Raw genomic sequence first — 23493 nt, forward strand, 5'->3', positions numbered from 1 at the left:
TGCATTTATAAAGTTTATTTTAGGCTATTTTGGAGTTTAGCTAATATTTCAGCTACATGCTAGCTGCTTTGGCTAATTTAGGCTTTTTTTAATTAAAAATTTTAAGTGTTCAATGAATGTTTATCCTGTTGACCTAAGGTGTGTTTGGGATTTCGGCCCCTGTGCGATTGAGTTTGACACCCCTGCTTTAAAAATGATCAGAATGGGACTTTGTGTAAATGTTTCCAAAATATCCTTGGAAGATACCGAAGATTCCGAACGCCCTCATGCACTAAACGAAAGAAGTGCTCGTCCTCCACCAGAGACCAGATGATTGTCTCACAATCAGAACAGCTTTATTGTCACCAGTTCTTCATACAAACAAGAGGTCTCACTTTGAATGACAGGTTAGAAAATATGTACATACATTCCTTAAAGCAACACAAGCTGAAAGACGCACACACTCCCCCATGCAGCTCCATCACTCATCCTCACTTCATTCTGGTTGGGCGCTGAGGGGGCGGAGCCTCTGCAGGATCACCTGGACTTTGAGGAGGCAAAAACTGCTCTCCGAGGATGAAGAATGTGCTTCTGCCAGTGAGGAAGAGGACGGTCAGTAGAGGGAACGCTGGATCTGTAACAGAGGAAGCTGCAGAGGGATTTTCTGACAGCTGGAGGTCTTTGATGGATTCATGAGCTTCAGCCTCAATAACATCCAGATCTGGAGCGCTTTTTGAATCAGTTTTTGCTCCAACTTTAAGATCCAGCCAACCTGTAACCACGTTCTGTGGCTCTTTATTTTTAAAAGCTTTCTGGTGTTTTGCTGCTGGAGAGATAAAATCAAACCTTGTGAGAGATGAAGAGGAAGAGCGTTTAAGGCAGTTTCTTTTCATGTAAATGCATTGCTTTGTAGCTCCATCACATCTGGAAGGAAATAAATGAATAAAAAAGCCATTAGAAAAATCTCTTAAAAGACTAGAAAACTGTCAGTGTTCGTGTTCCTGCAGCCGCTTCTTCCTCTCCATCTTTGCTAAAGGATTTGAGAATTGTTTTGGTCGTTTCTTACAGTTTTAAAAGGTTAAATAAAACATCATTGATGGGGATGAGATGCTTGGTGTGACCTGAAGGGGGCAGTATTTGACAAAAACAGAGGAAAACTGGACGTCTGAATGTGAAGGGACGTTTCTCCACACCTGAGACTCCAGGAGGCCATGCCCCCCCACCCTGTAACAACCACAGCCCCACACGGAGATCACACTCACTCAAACACAACAAAAGGCTGCGGATCTGCTGCCTGAGCGTCTTCCCCCACGACAAAAGGTGGGACAGGAGAGCCCAGAGCCAGCGGCACAAGTCCGAGCATGCTCAGTTCCAGGCACTCTGCCCTCCGCCCCGTTGCTGTGGCAACAGCTCTACGCCAGGCCCATCTCCTCCAGAACGCTGCGCGGGGATTCGTCCTCCTGCCGAGACAGAGCGATGACCAACAAACTTCAGTCTGTGGTCCTTCTAAAACAGGACAAAGCTCCTCTTTCCCAAATTTAGAGGGAGAGGAGCTGAGCTCCTGGAAATGGAATGACGTTACCTCCTGCAGCAGGTCGGCCTGCTCGATGGCTTTGAGGACGCTCTTCTTCGACGTGTCCTGGATCTCCCCTCCCATCAGGAACTCGTCCAGGATGAAGTAAGCCTTTTCAAAGTTGAAGATGATGTCCAGCTCGCACACCTGCGCACAGTAAAGAACGCCGCCATCAGACGACCACGCGCACCTCTGCCGCTCCGACTGCAGCTCCATCACTCACGCTGCCGAAGTATTTATCCAGGAGCTCCACGAAGCGGTGGATGACCTCCAGGGTGATCAGCTCGTTGTCCTGCTCCTCGATCGCACAGCAGAAATACAGGCTGGCGTACCTGCACGGACAAAAGCACAGAGACTCTCACGTGAGTCCAGATGACCTCCATGAATCGTTCACCTTCAGACCATCTCCAGGAGTTAGAACTCTACAGGAGGAGACTCCTGTCATCGCTGCTGCTGATGCCGTGAGCCAAACAAGCAGAACATGAGCAGAACATGGTCCTACAGAACTCCAGTTCAACACTCAGAGTGGATCTGTCAGTCATTGAGACTACAGACTGATGTTTGATGTTAACGTCACTTCAAAATCCCAGAAGACATTACTGGCACACAAATGACTATTTCAATAGTCGACTAATCACCGATTATGTTTTACAATTAGTCGAGTAATCGGGTCATGTGTGAAGTGGATGTAAAGCACACATCTTATTGAACTAACTACAAACTAAATATAAATCATTACCTGTGATGATGCTACTGTGAATGCTGTGAGCTGAATTTGGCTGCTGAAGATGATGAAATTGACAGCTGAAATCACTGAAGCTGATAGCTAGCTAAAATATTAGTTAAATGCCAAATCAGCCTAAAAACTGGAAAAAGAAAAAAAGTAGGTTAGCCAAAACAGCTAGAATGTAGCTTAAAAAATAGCTAGCAGTATTAATACCCTAAATAAAACTTGAAAAGATCCTAATTTAGCTAAAACAGCTAGCATGTAGCTGAAATAAACTCCAAAATGGACAAAAAAGCCCAAATTAGTCAAAACAGCTAGTGTGTAAATATTAGTCTAACTCCAAAACACCCTAAAAAGCTAAAAGAAAAAAGCCTATATTAGCTAAAACAGCTAGCATGTAGATGAAATATTAGCTAAACTCTAAAATAATCTAAAAAATCTTAATAAATACCAAAATAGACCAAAAAGCTAACAGAATACCATTATAACTTTCAACTTTACTACACTCCGACTCCTTAATAAAGTAAACATAATAAAATAAAGTAACGACTAATGGACTACTAAATTAATCGTCGACCATTTTAAGAGTCGATTGATCGACTAACCGTGGCAGCTCTAGTTACAGATGATTGGAATGAATCTTCTGACAACAGGACCACATCCTGAGTCTGGCTTAAAACTTTGACATTTTCAGTTTCCTGAGATCCAAAGTTTTACGTTTTTTTAAGCTTTCAGCAGAAATTATAAACATTAGAATTGGAAAAAGAAAATGACAGTTCCAACAGAAAGACCTTTTTTGTTTTTGATTTGAACATGGAAACATGAAAATGGTGTTTTTCATGTTTTTCATGTTCTTGACGCCTTTTTTCTGATGGAGGATAATTATGAGAAAAAACTGAGCTTAAAATTGCATTTTTCTTAATTTGAAAAAAAAAAAACTAAAGTTAGAAAAAGATTGTGTTTCTGATAGAAGCTACAATGGGCGTCAACGACTTTATTTTCCTCACTGGAAATAACTCAGTCATAAGACCAGCTCAGGTTTGGTAGCTCTAATATATATATATTAACATGCAACTTCAGATTATTGTTTGCATTTTTGTTCTGCAAAAAAGGATTTTAGGAAATAAATCTTGCATTTCAACGTCAGTGCTTCAGTCATAAATATAGAATCACATCTTAACTTTTCATTGTTTTGTTTTTGTTTCAGTAAATAAGGAAGACAGAAAGACTAAATGAGACTTCAAAATAAAAGCTGTGGTGAAATCAGTGATCTTTGCATTTTAAAAAGCTGAATGTCAAAGTTTAAACGTAGTCTGAGGTTTGAATTACTCATTAAAGTAGAGTCAACATTTCTCTGTAAATGAGTTTTTATTTTAAAGTCAGAGGTAGGTGACTTTCTCTCTGAGCGTTCTCGTGGTTAAACCTTTATCTTAAATGGTTCTGTTTGTTTCACTGGGATGTCCAGTTCTCTGCACTGACTGTTCAGTTACAGGTTATCTTCACTTCCACATCAGAGGACACACTTTGGACCTGCTCATCACTAACAGTTTCTGTGGTTGATGCAGAAAAAAGTCACAAGGTGAAGCGGGCAGTACTGTGTAGAACCACAAGGGGGCGGCAGTGAGCTGACTCATGAGCCTGTTGGTGTTTTCTAGTCTTTTATTCCTCCATTGTGACGGTTTGGCTTTGATTCATAAAGTTAATAATAAACTGCTGAAATTACACTAAATCAAGATGCGCAATGTGCTTTATTATCCCTTCAAAAAGCAGATAACAGTTAATTCACAATTGGAGATCTTCAGAACTAGATTAAAGAACATTTGTTTATGTTCTACAGAGTCTCGGTTCAGTTCCTTACTGTTCTAGTTCAGAGGTGAAGTCCTGAATGCATGTAATTACATTTACATAACTGAACTTTTAATGTTTTCATATAAATATGAGATCCTAAGCCATTATTGTCATGTTTATATTAAAAACTAATACAACAAAAGATGAGAGTACACCACAGTAGACTCAAGTCACAACAATAGAAACTTTGCTTTAATGCATCTTTAATTCAAGCAAATCTGCTGCAGCAGCTTGTTTGATGCAGGGCGTCTTTTATTCTGAAAGGAACTTGTTGCTTTCAAAAGTAAAAGAAATAATACACAATTATAATACTTCAATAATATTCAACGTTATATATTATAGATGAATGGCTTAATAGTCACAGAAGTCTAGATAAAGAGTATTTAAGTGGGAATTTAGTGTTGGTCTGTAAAGAACTGGACCAAATGGCTCTTTTAGTTTGAAAGGTTGCAGTTTTCATTTCATCTCAATAAGACAAAAGAATGACGGAGTGATACGGACACAAAAAAGTAATATTACGACTTTAAATGTTGTCAGTTTATGACTCTTAATCTCGTAAATGTACGAGTTTTTTCTTGTAAACGTACGACTTTAGATTAAAGAGGAGGAGAGAGTGGAGGAGCAGAGTGAACGTCAAGAACAGCAGATTGACTGAACTGTCCTGGATTTTAACAGGTAAACTGAATGTTACAAATGTTTGGAAACTTCAGTTTGATTTACGGTTTATTAAATTTTGTTTATTAATAGGCGGCTTACAGGAACTCAGTGAAGCCTTGATATCCCTGAACTTGACGTCATTCCTTCCTCCATGAAGGACCAGATCTCCTCCAACTCTGTGGTGTTTTTGTCTGAGGTCTAGTTTACAGCGTTTTCAGTGTTCTTGTGACAAACTGTTTCATTCCTCTTTGTTGTGTGTTGAAACAGGTCGTTTCATTTGGAGCAGAGAGTGTATGTAACACTGTTTACATTCTCCTTTGGTTTCTGTACGACAGAGAAACGGCGTAAGGCGGTGAAAGGGCTTCTGGGTATGAGAATTGAAACAGCAGAATAAAGTGGCGCTCCTGTGAACGTGCGACTCTGAGCTCTATACTTTACAACTCCGAACACCAGAAAGTCATTCTCACTGATGACATTTGATTTTGAGTCGCCAAAAGGTTCAGATTTCTTATTTTTTGACACGATCTGGAAATAAATCTTCACAAGATGCTCCATGTCTTTCATGTTTGAGCACGGCTATGGAGTCAAACCAGGATCAGCTTAAAGTGAACGGAAAGACAGACTGAAAACTAGAAAAATAGACATTGTAGCGAAAAAAGGAAAATTTGAAAACAAGACATTGTAAATTTGAAAAAAAAAAATGAAAACGTGAAAAAAATACTGAAAACTTGAAAGAAAAAAAATATTTATGTAAAAATTACCAACAGAAAAATGGTTTATCCATCAGTAAAATCTGCTGTTTTGAATATTTAACTTGAAAATAGAATTGAAACTGTAAACTGGGGACTGAGAATGAAGATTCAGAAAATACGTTTTTTCTATTCAAGTTTTCGGAGGGTTATTTTCAATTTTTTCCCCCAATTTTCATTTTACTTTTCACATTTTCAAGACTTATTTCAAGTTTTCCGTTTTTTTTTATTTTCCAAACATTCTTTTCCAATTTTCAAATTTTTAGCGTCTTCTTTTCAAATGTTCAATTTTGTTTTTTTAGTTACACTATTTATTTTTTATGTTTTCAATCTGTTTTGTTCACTTTTTAACTGATCCTGATTTGACCCCATACACGGCTCTGATAAACAGACAACTTTGGTTCTTTTCTCGTTCATTTTTTTCTTGTAAATTTACGAGATTTAAAGTTATAAATTTACGAGTTTAACACACGTAAACTTACGAGACAAAAAAAAAATCATAAATTTAGCCTATGACTTTTAAATATACAACCTTATTCTCGTAATTCAACAGTTACGATGTTTCTTTCATAGATTTACACTATTTAAAGTCATATTTAAAAAAAATGTATTTGTAAACTGGCCTAAATACTCCATCATAAAAAAGAAACTTTTATGACTGAAAAAAATATTTTTTTTTAGAAAGAATTAAGAGGACAAAAAAATAATGAATACAATTACAGCAGAAGAAGAAGAGCAATCAAAGGTTTCTATGCTTGACATGGAGTAAATTCTGCTTTTTTTCTTGAACAAATCTTTAATTAAAACTTTACAGCCTAAAGTTTTAGAAACAACGAAACATTTTTTTTAAGTTTTACAGCTGAATTCTTAGAACTCATGAAGGAAACGATTATACTTGAACTTTTATGATTAATAATCTTAAATCTACATTTTTTCATGTGTGTGCACATATGTCAACATCACAGCGGTGGAACAGTAAACGGAGGCGTTAATCAACAGGAAGTGAGCGTGTTCCTCATTCTCCTGATGGGTTTGCAGCCGATGAAGGCGAAAATACGACCAGCGTGAAAACGGAGCTTTTAGTTAATCATTACAGCAGTCTGTGAAGTTTATCTGTCAAAGTACACAGAGGAAGATCAGCAGATGCACTGGGTGACCTCTGAGTGGTCTGTGACAGATTCAGACTTTAGGTCACAACTCATTTGGACTCGATTGGACCTTCACTAGAGGTTTTCAGACATTTTTTGATCTACAACCACAGCAGCAGAACACACAGAGTCCCTCAGAGAACCACACACAGCCACCAGGCTCATTCATTCTGCCGTCACCTTTTATAGACAATCTTGAGGTCCCTCCACTCCAGGAAGCTGCACATCTTTGGTTTGCGTGCGAGCACGATCTGCATGAGCTCGCGCACCATCTTCTTCTTGTCGCGCTCGGCGGTGGCAGTGTACCACTTCTGCAGCCGCAGCTTGCCCTGCCGGCTGAACAGCAGCATGAAACGCATCTGAAAACAGAGAGCAGACGGTCAGGACAAAACTCGTACAGATCCGTCACCGCTCTGAGGCTGACAAACAGAGCCGAAGTCTGGGTATAATACTGTTAAAGATGGATAGATTTCAAATAACTGTTACCATTATTTTGAAAATCATGTTACCTGCTCATTAAAAAACCTTGACAATCGATTTTTTAAAGGAGTTATAGATGATAAATAAAGAGACAAAAGAGCAAATGTATTAAAATAATCTCTAGATTAGTAAAGTAGGAACATTTACTTAAAATTAACTTACTACAGATATATTTATGTATGTAGCTCTACAAGAACATACAGTTAAAAAGTATTTAGTCAGCCACCAATTGTGCAAGTTCTCCCACTTTAAAAGAGAGAGAGGCTTGTAATTTTCATCATAGGTTTACCTCTACTGAGAGACTAAATGAGACAAAAAAAATCCAGAAAATCACATTGATTTTTAGAGAATTTATTTATGAAAAATAAGTATTTGGTCACAAACAAAAGTTCATCTCAATACTTTCTCATAAACCCTTAGTTGGCAATGACATCATTCAAGAGAATTCTTCCCAACAAACTGCTGCTGGTATTTTGGTCCATTCCTCCATCAGATCTCCTCTAGAGCAGTGATGTTTTGGTCCATTCCTCCATCAGATCTCCTCTAGAGCAGTGACGTTTTGGGGCTGTTGCTGGGCAACATGGAGTTTCAACTCCCTCCAAAGATTTGGGGTTGAGATCTGGACACTGGCAAGGCCACTCCAGGACCTTGAAATGCTTCTTATGAATCCACTCCTTCGTTACCCGGACAGCCCCAAAGCATGATGTTTCCACCCCCATGATTTACAGTAGTTATAGTGTTTTTTTGGATGTAAATCAGAATTCTTTGTCCTTCAAACAGTTGAGTTCTAACCAAAAAGTTCTATTCTGGTTTCACCTGACCACAGTACATTCTCCCAATTCTCTTTTGGATCATCCAAATGCTCTCTAGTAAACTGATAGAGACTAATGATCCAGTCATGACGACCGTCAGAGTCGAAAACTACCTAAAGAAAACAAATAAACAAAGCCTACAAACTAAGACTACCAGACCTCAAACTAAAATAACAAAACCTAGCAGAGTAAGATTACTGAGGACAAAGAGGGGAAAAGAACAAAAATATTATAAGAATAAAAGAAAAATTAAAATAGCATTTTTTAAAGTAAGGATTACTTAATTAGCATTTATCACATTTAGATTAGTTAAATTTATAAATTGATGGCTGAGATGAACATTAAAAATAAATAAATAAATAAATCACATTTTGAGAGCTGCTAGGTTATTCTTATATCTTTGCTTTTGTTCGTGCCAAAAATAGATAAAAATCCCATTTATTTACAAAAAAAGAAGGTCATGAATGAAAATTCAAATTTCTGAAAGTATTTCTATGCAGCTCCTTCTGGGTAGAAAACAGGCCCAAATGGCTTAAAGGTTAAAGGTTGCCGACCTCTGGTCTTGGCCATATTGGAGTTGGGAGTGTGACTGTTTGAGGTTGTGGACAGGTGTTACTTAACGAGTTCACCCAGGTGCCATTAATACAGGTAACGAGTGGAGGACAGAGGATCCTCACAGGAGAAGTTACAGGTCTGGGACACACAGAAATCTTACACAATTGGTGGTTGAATAAATACTTTGTTGCCCCACTGTATTAGGAGATTGCTACTGGAACCATAATCAAAGGATGATCGTAGTGGATCTTTAAGATTAAGGATTAACTACGATCATCCTTTAATCTTTGTTAAAGTGTTCCCAGTAGTCGTTTCATTCTAATTATGTCATTTTAAGACAACATTTTAAAAACTGTGACATTTTATAAGACATAAGAGCACCAGGAGTTCATTAGAAATTCACCTAGTGGCTGTTGGCATGGAGCAACCCCGACCCCACTTCCCATCATCAATCTGTTTACAGGAAAACATGGATCTGTATGTCTGCAAGTGGATGTATCAGAATGGGGGGGGGGGGATAGTTTAAAAGATTTTTCCCAGATTTTCCAACAGGGATCTGATTATCTGTGAATCTGTTTTCCTCCTGATGAGAAAAACCAGGACACTTGGAAAGTTTCTGCTCTGGAAGTCGGTTGTTTCACAAACTCCTTTAAAGTTTGAAGATGTGACCGCATGCTCCAGAACTGTCACAATAAATCTAACTACTTTTCAAAAGACCCACTTAATGGGTTTTTTTTTCACAGCTTCATAAAATAAAGATAAGTCAAAGCAGAATGTGAGTGTTAAGGGCTTCATTTGCATAAATTTTGACTGAAATCAGCAGGAAATGCAGGTTATGTGGTCTATAAATAACATTTGAAGCTACTATAAAGCTAAATTTAGCGTCTGGAGCAGACAGATTCACTCAGATGCTAGAATGAGTAACTTTTCAAAGCCCTTCAGAGAGAAGACATTCTGACTATTCTTAGAAAGTGTAATACAAGAATAATTTTGGGGAAAAACTGAAGATTTTTTTTACTAGAACAGCTGACATTCAGAAGTCAACACTCATGTATCAGAGCTCATGCCACCATTGAGTCTGTCAATGATCTCTGACGTCATGTGACCACAGGCGGACGCTCGGCAAAAGCAGCCCACACTATAACCAATGTTTTATTTGTTGAAGGTGGAGCTTCGAGTTTATTCTTTTGAGTTAGATGGAAGCTCAGTGTTTGTTGCAGACATATTTTTTGTTCAGACTGAATTTGAAGTTACGGCCCCTCAGGAGCTCCGCAGAAACCGAAAAGAACCCATGAAAACGACACCAGCACCTACACAGACATCATTATTGAAATATATGGGATCTAGAAGGAAGAAAGAACACAAAAGAGGACTGGAAGTTTGGGCAAAAGAAACAAAAGCTGAGATAGAGACCAGACTGTCGAGAAGAATTAACCTGCAGACCAGACCGAACACCTCGAGTGTTGCTGATGAGCCAGAGGCTGCACAGCTGACTCACAGACGAAGGTTGAAGCACGCAGGATCATGCAACTACAAACAAGCCCAAACCATCGCCCTCCACCTCCATGCTTAGTCTGAGAAGTTTGTGCTATTTACCTTTTTGTGACTAATAAACAGAGCTCAGAACGCCCTCACCAGACTAAATTACAGATGTTTGAAGGCTGTAAAACTCCTCACTACACACTTTATCCACCTTTCTCAGACAAACGTGAACATTTTAACACTTTTCTCCTTTTGTTTAAACTCTCAAAGCTCAAACCTTCATAGAGAAATCAGTCCAGGATGATAAAATGAAAAAGATCTAATCGCGATGAAGATTTATGTAAATGTACGGATTCTGGACAGGGGAGACGGAACAGAGGAGATCGATTTACAACGTCCAATCAGGAGGCAGAATACAGAGTGCTATTAACATAAATAAATAAAAGCATACAAAATTGTAAGAAAGCAGGATACAAGAACTGGAGCGAGTGAGGGAGATGTCACTCATAGAAAATGGTTTTATTATGTATTTTAGTCACACATTCTGCAGCAGAAATTCACTGCAGCACCTTCATTGTACTGAGAACCTGAGAGGAACGACTGACCTCTGAGGGTCAGACAGGATGACACGTCAACAAAGTCAAAGCATCACTAGTTATTTACTTAATTAAACAAATATACTCAACAGTACATGCGCGCAGAGCCTTCATGATCTATCTGACCTGCTTCAAACCTGGTCAACAATTCCCAGGTGATGTGCCACCTGATGATCTACCTGGCCACCTCGTGTCCGAGACAAAGCTCTACGCCCCCCAGCTACACCTGGTCAGACTAACTCTGCACCTGGAAGCTCTCTGACCTCCACTACCAGTATCTGTCCTGCTTCTCCGGGCACAGGTGGAGCAGGACAGTCCACACATCAGCCCCCGAGCTGCGGCCTGGCCCGCTGGCTGATCACAGCCAGGTAAAAACGCAGCGCAGGTGAGCATTTCCTGGAACAGTACACCTTGCTAGCATTAGCATCGCTAGCTCCAGAGTGGCGGCGGTCCCTTACCATTCCGCCGGCTTCGGGGCACTCTTCCGGGCTCACGGACGAACTCTGCAACGACGCAGCAGCGGCTGACGCTAAAGGTCCATGTCTGAGCTCCCCGAACCGGACCGAAAATGACCGCAGGACAGCTGCGATCCGGATTCAACTACAGCCCTGTAACGGGGACGGACTGCCGAGCGCTTCCGCCTAGACCGCGCATGCTCACAACGCAGCCGTGTACGCCAGTCTGTGACGTCGAGCATAGTAAGTGAAAGCTTTGAAATATTTACAAAATATTCACAATGTGTAAAAGAACATCAGTATTCTCAAAATTATAACATATGTATTTATGTAAACATGAAACATTCAAAGAAATAAAACAATATCAAGTCAGTTTTCCCAAACACGTTTAGAGATAGAAGAAGTTCAGCTCCAGACTTGATAAAATGTCTTCTTAGCATTTTTGCAGATTTTCAAGGCACTCAGCTCCGCCATATTTTAAAGGAAGATAAATCTGGACATCATCTGCGTATCAGTGGAACAGCACTATATTTTCTAAAAGAGGCAACAGGTAAAGTGAAAATAAAAGAGGGCCTAATACAGAGCCCTGTGGTACACAATGTTTGAGTGGGGCCTCTAGTGGAAGAAAACTGTCCAAGTTAGACAGATAAACACTAGCAAAACATTTTTTTCTAAATATACTACAAGTATACTTAGTCTGTAATTGAAGTTTACTCTTTACTCTATTTGTAAACTAAATTTAAACCAATTTAGTCTGAAGAAGTATTCAGTTACTATACTTCCAACAATGCACATAGATGGTATGTAGTTTACTAGATTCACTTAATCTTAACATTAAGAATACTTAATAAAATAAACTTCAAGTGTACTACCTTATGCTAAGCTAAGGTTACTGTTGCACTAAAAAAAGCTACATTTTTACAATCGTCCCTGTATCCAAACCTTATAAGACTCCCCTCTTTGTGTATTTAGATATTATTCTACGTTTGACTACATTTCCATAAAAGTCCCATAGTTTATTGTGTGATATGTAAAGTCAAATTTTGCCACAGGATCTCAAACCGCATCTGTACATCAACTTAAAATTGAAACTGGATGGCTCTTTCATGTGAGTCACGTTTGGTGTAAATGCATCCTAAATAAAATATGTATTCTAAATCTTGTGTCCTTCAGCTGCACCCTTTTAGGGGTCATCACAGCAAATGCGGCGATTGCAGGCAGAAGCAGCCCACTTCGATCTGCAGATGTTTAGAAGGGTCCGTCGACACCTGCTATCCCGTGACTGGTGACCAGCCCTCGGGACAGAGCTCTGTGCCAGAGGTGCTGTCAGAGGAGCTGCTGCAGATCGAAAGCGCTCTTTTCTGCAAAATATATTTAGTTTTTAAGGGATAAGTGTTTTTAAAACGTTTACTTAGACTTTTTATATTAATTATTGGGAATATCTGTTTAAGAAAGTGGGAAAATGTCAAGTTTCACCGGATGTTATTTGCAATCTAAGTTCAAAACGGCTGATAAGAAAACTGATAAACCAACATTCTTTTAGTCACGGACAATGGAAATATACAGAAAGAAATGCTGCAAAAGGTGCAAATTCATAAAACTTTAATAAATATAAAAAAACCAGCAAAAATACAGATGAAGCTTTGTAGGAAACAACAAAAATACACATGACACTTAAAGTTTGGTCAAATATCATCTGTACAAATGTGGGGAATCAGTGTCAACATTTTGTTCTCGTAAAGTTTCTTTCTTTCATCTTCTTAAAAAATAAAACTTCATATAAATAAATTAACAGTAAACAAACAAACTCTCGTCAAAGTCTCAGTCAGTGTTGAACAAATGTGGTTTCAGCTTTTGTTCATGAGGAAAACTCGGGGGAGGCGGATTCTCGGAGTCTTGTGTCGAGTCCTGAACATGAGTTCTGAGCAGCAGGAGTCTCACACAGTGGGACGACAGCAGAGCATCGTGAAAATCATTGGTGTTCTGGATGGTTGAAGTGACCCATGAAGAGAACAACACCTAAAAACACAACAGAGAGCATGAAGTACTGACACACTTGGCGGGTGTGGTTCGGTTCTGAGATAATGTTCTGGGGTTTTACCTGTGGCCTTGTGCTGAATGAGAAAGAGGAATGGTCGGTCCAGGGTGATCTCCTCCACGGCCATGCGAGAGAACATCACTGCAGCTAACACACGGAAGAAGACAAGATTTGGTCAGTAAAAGAGTCTGGATTAGAGTGTCCAAACGTTTTGCAAAGATGACTAAATTTGTTGAGGTGATTGGCTTTCATACTTTAACCCTCATAATCAAAATCAATGCAAATTTTCTTGATTTTCTTTTCATTTTCTTCACATAGAACAGAAATATCTCAATGCATTTTTAACAAAATTCATATTTAAAGACAAAATAAAATGAAATGTTAATGTAAAGTGTTGCCACATGTTTACAATAACGGAATGCTTATAAAAGAATGTTGCCAATTGCTGCCAAAAAACGGTACACGCAGTTTTTAAAATGTGCAGGCTATTGATTTTATGACAGATATTTGAATGTGGGCCACACTTTGGACATGCCTGCTCTAGACTCTAACAAGAGCATAAGTACAATCATTTCTCTTCCATACTTTTTATCTAAGCCACATGTGTCAAAGTCAAGGCTCGGGGGCCAGATCTGGCCCTCTGGGTAATCATATCCGACCCTCCAGATCATTTTATTTTATTGTTATTAATGACCCGATGTTATCTTGTGCTTATTTCTAACTTGTATAATTTTGACAAAATATATTTTTATGGACAGTAAAATATAATAAAATGCTACCTGTAGCAGCTGCTGCCTTGGTTCCTTGCTCGTTCACTTCAATCGTTACTCTCTGCAGGACTTTGGACACGCAGAGCCTCTCATCCGCTGGAAGACACAAACAAAGTACTATTAACTGTCTTATTTGAATAACTCTTTACGGGAATGTCTTTTGCTTCTACATGCAGACACAAAAACAGAAACACTTCCAAAGAGCTATCTTACAGGTAATCCGTGTGAAGTCGGCCGTGGCCAGGTTGAACATGTCTCCCAGTCCCATCTTGTTCAGAGCAGTCTTCATGTTCAGTTCAGAGTTCAGAGAAAACCTACAAAAGTGCAAACAGACCAGTCAGTTCACTGCCATTAGAAAGATGGTCCCCTTCGATCATCACACAGACGAAGCCCACCTCGGCATGGCCAGCTGCCGGTTCACTTTCCTCATCCCGGACCTCCACTGCCTGATCTTCTGGCTGCTCAGATCTGCACTGAGCCTGCCCAGTGGGACATCGTGCTCAAAGGGGGACACCAGCAGCATGCTCAGCGTGTCGCCCTCATACGGCACTTCAATCACATCGTAGTCCAGCCCTTCAGGAGTCACAAACTCTCCTGTAGATGCAGAAGTCAGAGTAAGACACAGCTGTGGAATTGAGTCTGAAAAAAGCAGGGGATCGAGATTTGGTGAATGATCGACGCACCATAGTTGAAGCGGTTTGTAAGTCTCATCATCGGCACGGGCACCTTGCTGCCGTTGGCACAGTGGAACATCCTCTCCTGTGTCAGTTTGGGGTTGAAGGGGACCTTCCAAAGGCCCTGGAAATGGAGGGCATTCAGGAGGACCATGCGGGTCTCGTCACTCAAAGATCCAGACGCCAAGAAGTCCTGGATGGAACCTGAACGTGAGAACAGAGGGGTAAATGTGGGCATACTCCAGGACATTCTATTCCTCCTGCACGGAAAAACCGTCCCTTTGAATTTCCATCAGCTTCTAGTAGAGTCTTCTGCTCTTTAGTCATCACTCTGTTTGAGATGTTTGTTTAACTTGTTTTAAATCTTGTTAAGTGACTCAACTTGTCAGCCATCTTTGTTTTGGCTTTCAGGGCACATTTTCTGTAGAGCGGCAAGACACAACAAAAAATGGAGCTATCCAGTTTTGATCCAGATTCCAGCTCAGACGAGCAAAACAAAGACATTCGTGGATCTATTTGTCTGTAAGTGGATGCATCAGAATGGAGCAGAGTAGGGAGCTTATAGTCAACCGGGACAATTACAATCTTTCTCAAGCTGATTTACAACAATTTGAATAGAAAATACTCAGAAGTGTAATTTTAAGCTCTATTTTCTTGGACTCCATCAGGAGAAAAATGCCACAAAAACATTTTAAAACCAGATTTTCATTAGAACGGGTCTTTAAAGGTTATCTAAGGTTATCAGTACCTGCAGTGTGGTCAGAGACCCAGGCGTTGATGATGTTGACGGCCTCGTCCGACTTTGTGAAGTCCACCTGGTGGGGGTGGGTCTGGAAGGTCTTGGCCAGGGCCCGGCGGTACCCCTTTTCCAGGCTCATCTTTCTTTCCACCATCACCCCACTGGCGATATTGACCCCCTCCTCACTGGCCAGGTCCCGTTGCAGGAAGCGCTGCTGCCGAGGCATCCCGCGATCTGCAGATAAAAAACAAAAGTAACACTCGATGAGTCCTGAAGCCTTTCAGAGACTTTTGTTCCTGAAAAGTCTGATCCTGATCTGTGTCATCGTTACTCATTGTGCTCACATAAATCCTGATTGTGTGTGTTGCCTCCAAAAAAACATACATTATAGGAAACCAGTTTTTATTTGTTGTTACTTGTCTCCCCCATATTGAATTAAACCACTAAAACGGTTAAATTAGGATTTACAACAATACAAAAGTTACGCTGCCTTTCCAGCTTAAAATGCCAGACAGTTAGTATAGTTTAAACGTGCCAGCGTGAATGAACCCGTGACCCCCTCACCTCTCAGAGAAAAGCCCATGGCTGCAGTCAAGGCCCTGTAAGTGTCTCCGTCAGCGCCAATCTGAGCCATGGCCACGACGGAGGCCACGCCGTACGGAGACAAGGCCAGGTTCTGATCCACAGAGTCCTCAGCCACCTGAGAGAAGACCTTCAGGCCGAAGTCGTTCTGCTTCTCCTGCAGGGAGCACAGCCCCGCTCTGCTGAGGGTCAGCAGCAGGAAAATGGACACACAAATCATGCTGTGAAGAGAAAATTAGGGAATATCAATGAATTAGCACAACATTTTGAGTAAATAAGTAAAAAAAAAATCTTTGGGATTTCTGAAAGCACATTGTAGTTTCGCACACGCATGTTACATTCATCAGGTAGGAGAATGTCAATATAACACTGGTGTCTGAAGGCGAGCAAAGATGCAGAAAGGAAAACTAGATCCATAAAATCAAATCCGATGGAATTTTGTGTTTAAACCTTTAACACTGGAGCTTCCATGTTTATGTTCTTTGGTTTACCGTAATTTGTTTTTTACATTTTTTACACGATCAACGTCATTCCAGTAGATTGTGAAGGAGAAAAGTGGCTCTCGCCGCTTTTCTCCTTCACAATCTACTGGAATGACGTTGATCGTGTTAACGGTTGAAAAGTTATAGTATGTTAAACAAGAGTCTTTCCAATAAGACCCACTAGGTATATCTACAACCTTTTGGAGCCTTTTGCTAATGCTAACCAGGACAAGAATAACAAAATACTTTAAAAAACGAGACCAAAGTGCAAAATCTAGAAAAAAATGTGAAGCGCAGCAGCACAGCTACGTGACCTCTACGCCCCATAGAATGGATCGTGAAGCCCTACCAGAGTAGAGTCAAATCTGAGGTCATGTGGCTGACATCTGAAGCCTAGCTAAAGTCAGGTCATAGGTCAGGGTGATACGTAGCGTTGTGGAGAACTGAGTACACAACTTTGTAAAATGTATTAGTGAAATAATGAGATTGTTAATATCATCCAGTGTTACATGGATTCTCTAAAGGAGAAGTTCTAACTAAAATATTCAGATTATTAACATTGGAAACATTGTTCTGCTTCTCCTGGAGGACGTTTCAGTTTGGACACTAGGTGGAGATCACGCTATAGAAGTACACCTTATTCCAGACGAAGAAGAAAGTATGAGAAAATACAATGTTTTGGACCACAAATAGTTACTTTAAAAAATATTTCCTTAAAAGAGTTTAGAAAATTCATATAAAGATGTTAATTTAGTCAGCAATCTATGTTTAAGATGACCCAGCGTTAGCATTAGCCGTCCTATGGGAAAAATTATTAAACGTTAGCATCAAGGGAGCAGACTTTAGCTAGATCGAGAGTGAAAGTAGTGCAACAATTACTACTATTGACGATTCCATGTAATAATACAGATGGGTGATATTTTTATATATATATATATATATATATGGCTTAAGCCATCCATTTACGTCGATATGAACTGTTTACTTCTGTTTTTCTCTGTGCCATAATAAGAGAAGCTTGTTGCATAAAATATTTTAAGTAAAGTTTGTTGTTTTACTATGTAATTCACACAACAAAACTAACGAGAGTGTTGGCGTCCTTACCTTTCGCCGGTGGTTGTCAGGTGTAGGAGCGGGTCTCTGCTTCTTCAGCTCTGCTGCTTGAGTCTGAAGAATCTAAGGGGGGGTTTGTCTTTTTGTACTCATGAACCCGCCCCCCCCTTCAACTCACACTCATGGAAACCCTGTCAGAGACGATGATGTCATCTGACACTGTCTGGAGAGACTTCCTTTCAATGAACTCCAACTCTCTCCTGTGACTAAAGCATGACGGGGCACGCGGAAACTCTCTGAACCGTTTTCCACAAGCTGTGCAGAAGAACTGCTCCGGAAGTTCACGGATTTTTGTGTCCCTGTCTGATAAAAGCTGAGAGTTGTCAGCAGCTGGCTGACAGCCAAGTGCTTTCTTTTACATCCTTGACAGGATTTCATTTGTCGTAAGAGTATATTAATAATAAATGTTAGATTTTTGGTTTGTTCAGGATTTGTTGAGGATCACATTGGCTTTAGGGAGGATAACTGTCAGCAGAGGCCGCCCCCTTCAACTTTTAACACATTTACAACAAACCATTAAAACTGCACAACCCTTCTGCTGCAGAGCTGGTGAATCAACCCCCTTCAGCTATTTAAATGTTCACATTCCTGAAGGAACAGACTGCAGAGGTGGGGTAGTTTTCCTAACTGCCCTGACACAGCATTAGTTTAGGCCTTTACATGTTCTGAAACTCACTTTTTCCAACCCAAAGTCAGAATCAAAAACATCCCTGACTTAGCCCTAAGAAGAATGACGTCACTCTAGAGGGTGACTCCCATGTAAAAGGTTGTTTTATTTTGTACAAGACAGTTTTGAGTTACTAAGGGTTGGATGTTTACAAGAAGGGTGTGGAAGTTCACAAATTTGGTTTTTCTACCGAAGGAGGAGAAATACCACAACAGAGGTTCCTTTGAGGCCTTCTCACCATGCTGACAGCCATGTTTTCAACCTCCATTTTTCCTCTGTTTCTTGCACTTACAATGTATATTGCTCTTTGGACAGTTTGCTGACATTTGCACCACACTAGGATTCTTCCTGGTTTTCAAACCACATCTTACTTTTTTGGTCCACGAAAGCATTCAGGGGATTTTTGCACTGGCCAAAGGAAGTGGACTTAAGTCTAAATAAAGCTCCCGTCCCACCATAAATGCCCCCTGAGGATGCTCTCACACTGGACTGTTTGGTCCACTCCTATCTGCTCTTAAAGTCCCACTCCAATAATCTTTTCATCTACTTTCAAAGTGTTCTTTTAATTATGATCCAATGATGATGTTTTAGCCTAAATTTAAAGTAGTTCATTAAAATTTCACCTCTGAGTTCTAAAGTTGATGGGGAGTAAACTTTTGCTGATTTCCCACCATCCCTTTGTTTACACTCTCTCCTGTTAGCTTAAAAGCTAATGTTAGCAGCACAACAAAAATGGTGAGCAAAATCAGAGCAATCCAGCCGTATGACAGTTTGGATCCAGATTCCAGGTCGGACGAGGAAAACAAAGACGTTCACGGAGGTGAAGGTTATGGTTAGGGTAATTTTCATATAAAGATGTTAATTTAGTCAGCAGCGTATGTTTAGGGTTCAATTTTCATTGAAGGGAGTCCTTAACCCTTTAACACCGGGGCTCCTGTGCTTATGTTATTTGATTTACGGTAACTTTTCAACCCTTTACACAAGCCTGAAGGGTTGAAAAGTTACTGTATATTAAAGATTTGTGTCTAAGCGTCACAGACAACGCCTCAAGTTTTAAAGGGTTAAGGATGAAGAAGGAAAAAAAGAGCTAAATCCAATAAAGATGTTCACATTTTTGCACATTACCTAGCTACTCTATCGCTATTTTCTTGAAATTATTGTGAAAACAAGTTTCATATCTTGTTTTCATTGACTGTAAAAGAAAACTGGACTGAGTGACCCCTCCCTCCTCATATTCCAAACAGGAAGTACCTGCTGGTTCCAAGAAGCCAAATCCCATAGATTTCTATTGAGTAATAATCAGCCATTACGCAGTCATTCCATTTGACAGAATAACTATTTTTTTTCATGATATGCTTTTTGTAGTTCAAGTTATTAAGGTTATAATCTGGCCAATCAGATGCTTCAATAAAAGTACGTGTTCCCCACCGATCCCTTCGTCAAACATTCATTTGATTGACACATTCCATTTTCAGTGGAAGAGGTGTGGACTTCCAATAAGCTGACTCCTAGTTGACGAGAGATGGTTGCCATAGAAACGTTGACTCAGACCGATTCGTACTGCTTACTGACGTTTTCTAGTTTCAACATGGCAGCGTCCATATTGTGAAAAAATGGCTACTGAATTGATTTCATTTGGTTGAAACTGGAAATAAGTATTTTTCTATGGATGATGTCACACTCGCTTTGTCCAGTTCTCCTATGCAGTCAATGGTTACTGCTGAGTCATGGCATCTGGACTCATCGTTTTGTCTTCATGAAGCACCCCAACAGAATGAAGAAGCTGCTTGGATGAGTGTCTTAAGACAGGAAGACAAGAAGTCCAGATGACTCAATTCAAGACGTCACCTGGACAAAGGAGGATTTACATCAATAAATGTGTGACTTTCACTGGAATCTTAGAAGTTTTAGTCAGACTTTTTTAGTTCACTCACAGGACTGCTGAGGTGATCTGTGATTAATGCCTTTGAGATGAGGTGAAGCAGGACTGAAATAACTAGATAAAGCTAATTCCAGATTATCTATCTAACAGATTTGATCTCCTAAAACCTTATGTACTTTATGATTTGTGTTTGAAGACTCAAAATTGAAATGTGTACAAATAACAAACAAAATTGTATTTTTATTTTCTAAAGTCCGCTAGCTTGATGCTAACTTTTAATGGAATTTCCCATTGGACGGCTAATGCTAACACTCTGTCAACCTAAACATACATTGTTGACTAAATGAACATCTTTATAAACTTAAAGACATGAGTTTTCTAAACTCTTTTAAGGAAATATTTTTAAAGTAACTATTTGTGGTCTAAAACATCGTATTTCCTCATACTTTCTTCTTCTTCTGGAATAAGGTGTACTTCTATAGCGTGACCACCATCTAGTGTCCAAACTGAAACGTCCTCCAGGAGAAGCAGAACAATGTTTACAATGTTAATGATCTGAACATTTTTTAGAACTTCTCCTTTAGAGAATCCATGTAACACTGGATGATATTAACAATCATAGTATTTCACTAATGGTTTTTACAGTATGTGAACTATATCAGATTATTATAAATTAGGATTGTGAACATTAACGCATTAACACACATGATTATTAAAAAAGAATTCACGCGTTAATATTTATTAGCGCAAATTAATCAAAGAAACAGTCCTTCACTTTAACTTGGCGGTTCAGGTTTTCACGGCGTGATTCCCATTTATACCATGGTCACTTACAAAATAAATAAATACTCAATCAGTTTTTATTTTCTCCATTCTTCCTATTTTTGTGATTTAGATCACTTTTTTACTAAAACCGGATTATTTGATCCGTGGTCCGATGCCATATTGCACAAATACATTTTACCTGGACGAACATTGTGATTAATCGTGATTAATCCCAACACAAAAGTACGATTAATCTGATTTCTTTTGTAATCCATTGACAGGAGTAAAGATAAATGTTCTAAATTTAGAGTTTCATGTTTGAATTCATATTGTGATTATACTAAGTGGTCGGGAAATACTGTAACTAAAGAAAAAGTTATCGCAATTAATCAGGATTAATTTTTTCCAGCTTGTGATTAATTTGTTTATTTTTTCTTTTAAATAGATTCCCGTCCTTAATATAAATATATGTAAAACATCCATCCATCCATCCATCTTCTTGACCGCTTTGTCCCTTCCGGGGTCGCGGGGCGCCGGAGCCTATCCCGGCTACTGAAGGGCGAAGGCGGGGATATGTAAAACATGTAGTAGATTATTACTGTATTTCTAAACAAATGCGTATAAATGTGTAAACTCAAAATTAAATTGAATTGAAGAATCCAAAAAATCTGAATCGAATCAAACCTTTTCTGCAAATTATAACCAAAACCCAGCCCATCTATGGGCCACAGTCGCTACCTACTCCTGCCGCCCGCCTCCTTGACCCTCCCCCACTGGCTGAGCAGCTCCTACACGCCCACCACTCTTCCCATTTAAGAAAATGGCTGGAAGTTCAGGATGAAAATCTTCGCATCGGGCGGCCATATTGGATTGGTTTTCTCCAAGCTGATCGACTCCCTGAAAATGTCACGTGACCTAAACTGAGACCCTGATTCTGCCAAACTTCAGATATTTCAATTCAGGAGGTGACACGTCTACCAAATTGCGACCTCAGATTGCGTTTGTACAAAGACTTAGCATTAAAACTCATCGCTTCTGCCCTGCGAATCGCGCTCGGTGTGAATGCAGCATAACAGTACACAGTTTTGAGACATTTCCAACACCCTCCAGAACTCTCCTAATAATTGCTGCCAAGTAAAATAGTTTAAAGACTGTTTTACTTCTCTTCCAGATTTACTGATATATGTCAGTTCACCAAATATCCACTGGGGTATTTGGCTGACAGAATGTGTTCATTTGACTGTCTGGCTCTGGAACACCCATACTCACAGTGTGGTCCAGACCTGCCTGCCAGGCTTGTTTATCCATGTTTCTGTGATTTCATTTCCCTTTGAGACAATGATGACCACAGAGCTAAATACAGTTTTTGATCCACCCAACAAAAAGCAGAGAGTTATGTAACCCCCGTTCTGTTGGGTCGGACTAGCTTTAGCTAAAGTGTAGCTGTTAAACAGATCCCACTCCAGAACGTTTTCTTATAAACAGACGAGTCATCAATCGTCAACTGGACGACCATAAGACATCCAAGTGGTTGTGGCTTCAGAAAGGCTCAAATTACTACACTTCCACCACCGTTTTTGACAGTAAAAAGTATTTAGTGGTGTCTTTGTTGAGCAGCATGATCAAACAATGCCGCTTTAACCATATTTTTATACTTTGCGGTATGTTTAGAGTTACAAACCTGAGTCATGACCTTATTTTGTTTTTATGGAAAGACGAGACGAGTTTCTCAAACAAATTGAAGTTGTTTAGTCTTTTTGCATTTGACGTGCTGAGTAAGTTGTTTCACAGAGTTACATAATTTATGATACATGTCGAGTCTGGCTGTTGACTTGAGTCATTGGTTTTCTCTGTTCTTTTTGTCCTAATGAAAGTGAATTCAAAGGAATTAGCTGAGTTGCTTCCAAAGATTGGTTATTTTCCCACAATAACGCTAAATGGAAAAAGCAACAAATGACAAACAGACTTGAGCTTCCATCTGTTTCTATTCCTGTGTCCTGTATCCATGGAAAACAGAATTTGATGAGTTGAAAACACGACTGCGGGGAGCATTACATGACCTCCACAGCTTTGTTGTTTTAGTGAGGCTTCTCTGATTGTTGTAACACTGAGAACAGCAGCTGTAAACATCAGTGTAATTGTTATAGCCATTCTGCGGACTCGTTTTGAGGGCAAAACACCAAATTTGGTCTGATGTAGCCCAGAGAGAATGGGGCGATTGCCTAATTTTCTGTCTGTTTTGGATTAAGCTTCCCAAAACTGCATGAAGGTCCCACGAGGCTGGACCCGGGACCTTGTTTTCAGATCACCAAAGTTTTGACTCTGATATGATCACAAGGCCTGTTGAGGCAGACACCACGGGACCGGCAGCAGGAACACAATGTGCCACAAACACAGATGCAGATGGGTGACCACTCACTGTGATAGACATGGCAAAAAAATGTAAAGAGAAGGACAAACTGAACCTCTTCTCGTAAGGGAGGCAGCTGCCTCAACAGAAAAAAAACCATTAGAGAAGACAAGACTCAACCTGAGAATGAATAAATCCTGGTTCTAACCGCAGACCACACATTAAGAACTTGCTCAATAATGATTTAGTAACATTTTCAGTTTTTTCAGAGGTGATTTAAAAAAAAAAATAAAAAAAAAACATCTCTGGTGAATAGGAAATTAATTTGTATTTAAAGAATCTTAACTGAACAGATAGTCACTTTAAAAAG

General features: G+C 39.6%; 2 protein-coding genes across 4 annotated transcripts in view; both read right to left on the reverse strand.

Moving 5' to 3' along the window:
- Nucleotides 1-303: 303 nt before the first annotated feature.
- On the reverse strand, nucleotides 304-11275 carry ap1s1 (adaptor related protein complex 1 subunit sigma 1). Its single transcript, XM_024288675.2, has 5 exons — nucleotides 11065-11275; nucleotides 6862-7040; nucleotides 1776-1884; nucleotides 1562-1699; nucleotides 304-1439 (listed from the first exon to the last, which is right to left on the reverse strand). The coding sequence occupies exons 1-5, from the start codon at nucleotides 11065-11067 to the stop codon at nucleotides 1392-1394; spliced, it is 477 nt and encodes a 158-aa protein (XP_024144443.1). The 5' UTR covers nucleotides 11068-11275; the 3' UTR covers nucleotides 304-1391.
- A 1371-nt stretch (nucleotides 11276-12646) lies between these two features.
- Nucleotides 12647-23493, reverse strand: part of serpine1 (serpin peptidase inhibitor, clade E (nexin, plasminogen activator inhibitor type 1), member 1) — a 66727-nt gene continuing 55880 nt past the window's right edge. For 2 of the 3 annotated variants that reach the window (XM_024287495.2, XM_024287496.2), the window contains exons 3-10: nucleotides 15847-16085; nucleotides 15292-15516; nucleotides 14553-14747; nucleotides 14265-14463; nucleotides 14083-14183; nucleotides 13879-13965; nucleotides 13163-13246; nucleotides 12647-13080 (exon numbers count right to left, since the gene is read on the reverse strand). In XM_024287495.2, coding sequence (XP_024143263.1) covers nucleotides 13034-13080; nucleotides 13163-13246; nucleotides 13879-13965; nucleotides 14083-14183; nucleotides 14265-14463; nucleotides 14553-14747; nucleotides 15292-15516; nucleotides 15847-16084 — 1176 coding nt within the window. In that variant the 5' untranslated portion in view covers nucleotide 16085 and the 3' untranslated portion in view covers nucleotides 12647-13033. Of the gene's footprint in view, nucleotides 13081-13162; nucleotides 13247-13878; nucleotides 13966-14082; nucleotides 14184-14264; nucleotides 14464-14552; nucleotides 14748-15291; nucleotides 15517-15846; nucleotides 16086-17450; nucleotides 17583-23493 lie in introns of those variants that run through there. The other variant, XM_024287494.2, reaches the window with a different exon arrangement.

Source organism: Oryzias melastigma, linkage group LG18 (genome assembly GCF_002922805.2).
Source record: "Oryzias melastigma strain HK-1 linkage group LG18, ASM292280v2, whole genome shotgun sequence".
Lineage (NCBI taxonomy): Eukaryota > Metazoa > Chordata > Actinopteri > Beloniformes > Adrianichthyidae > Oryzias > Oryzias melastigma.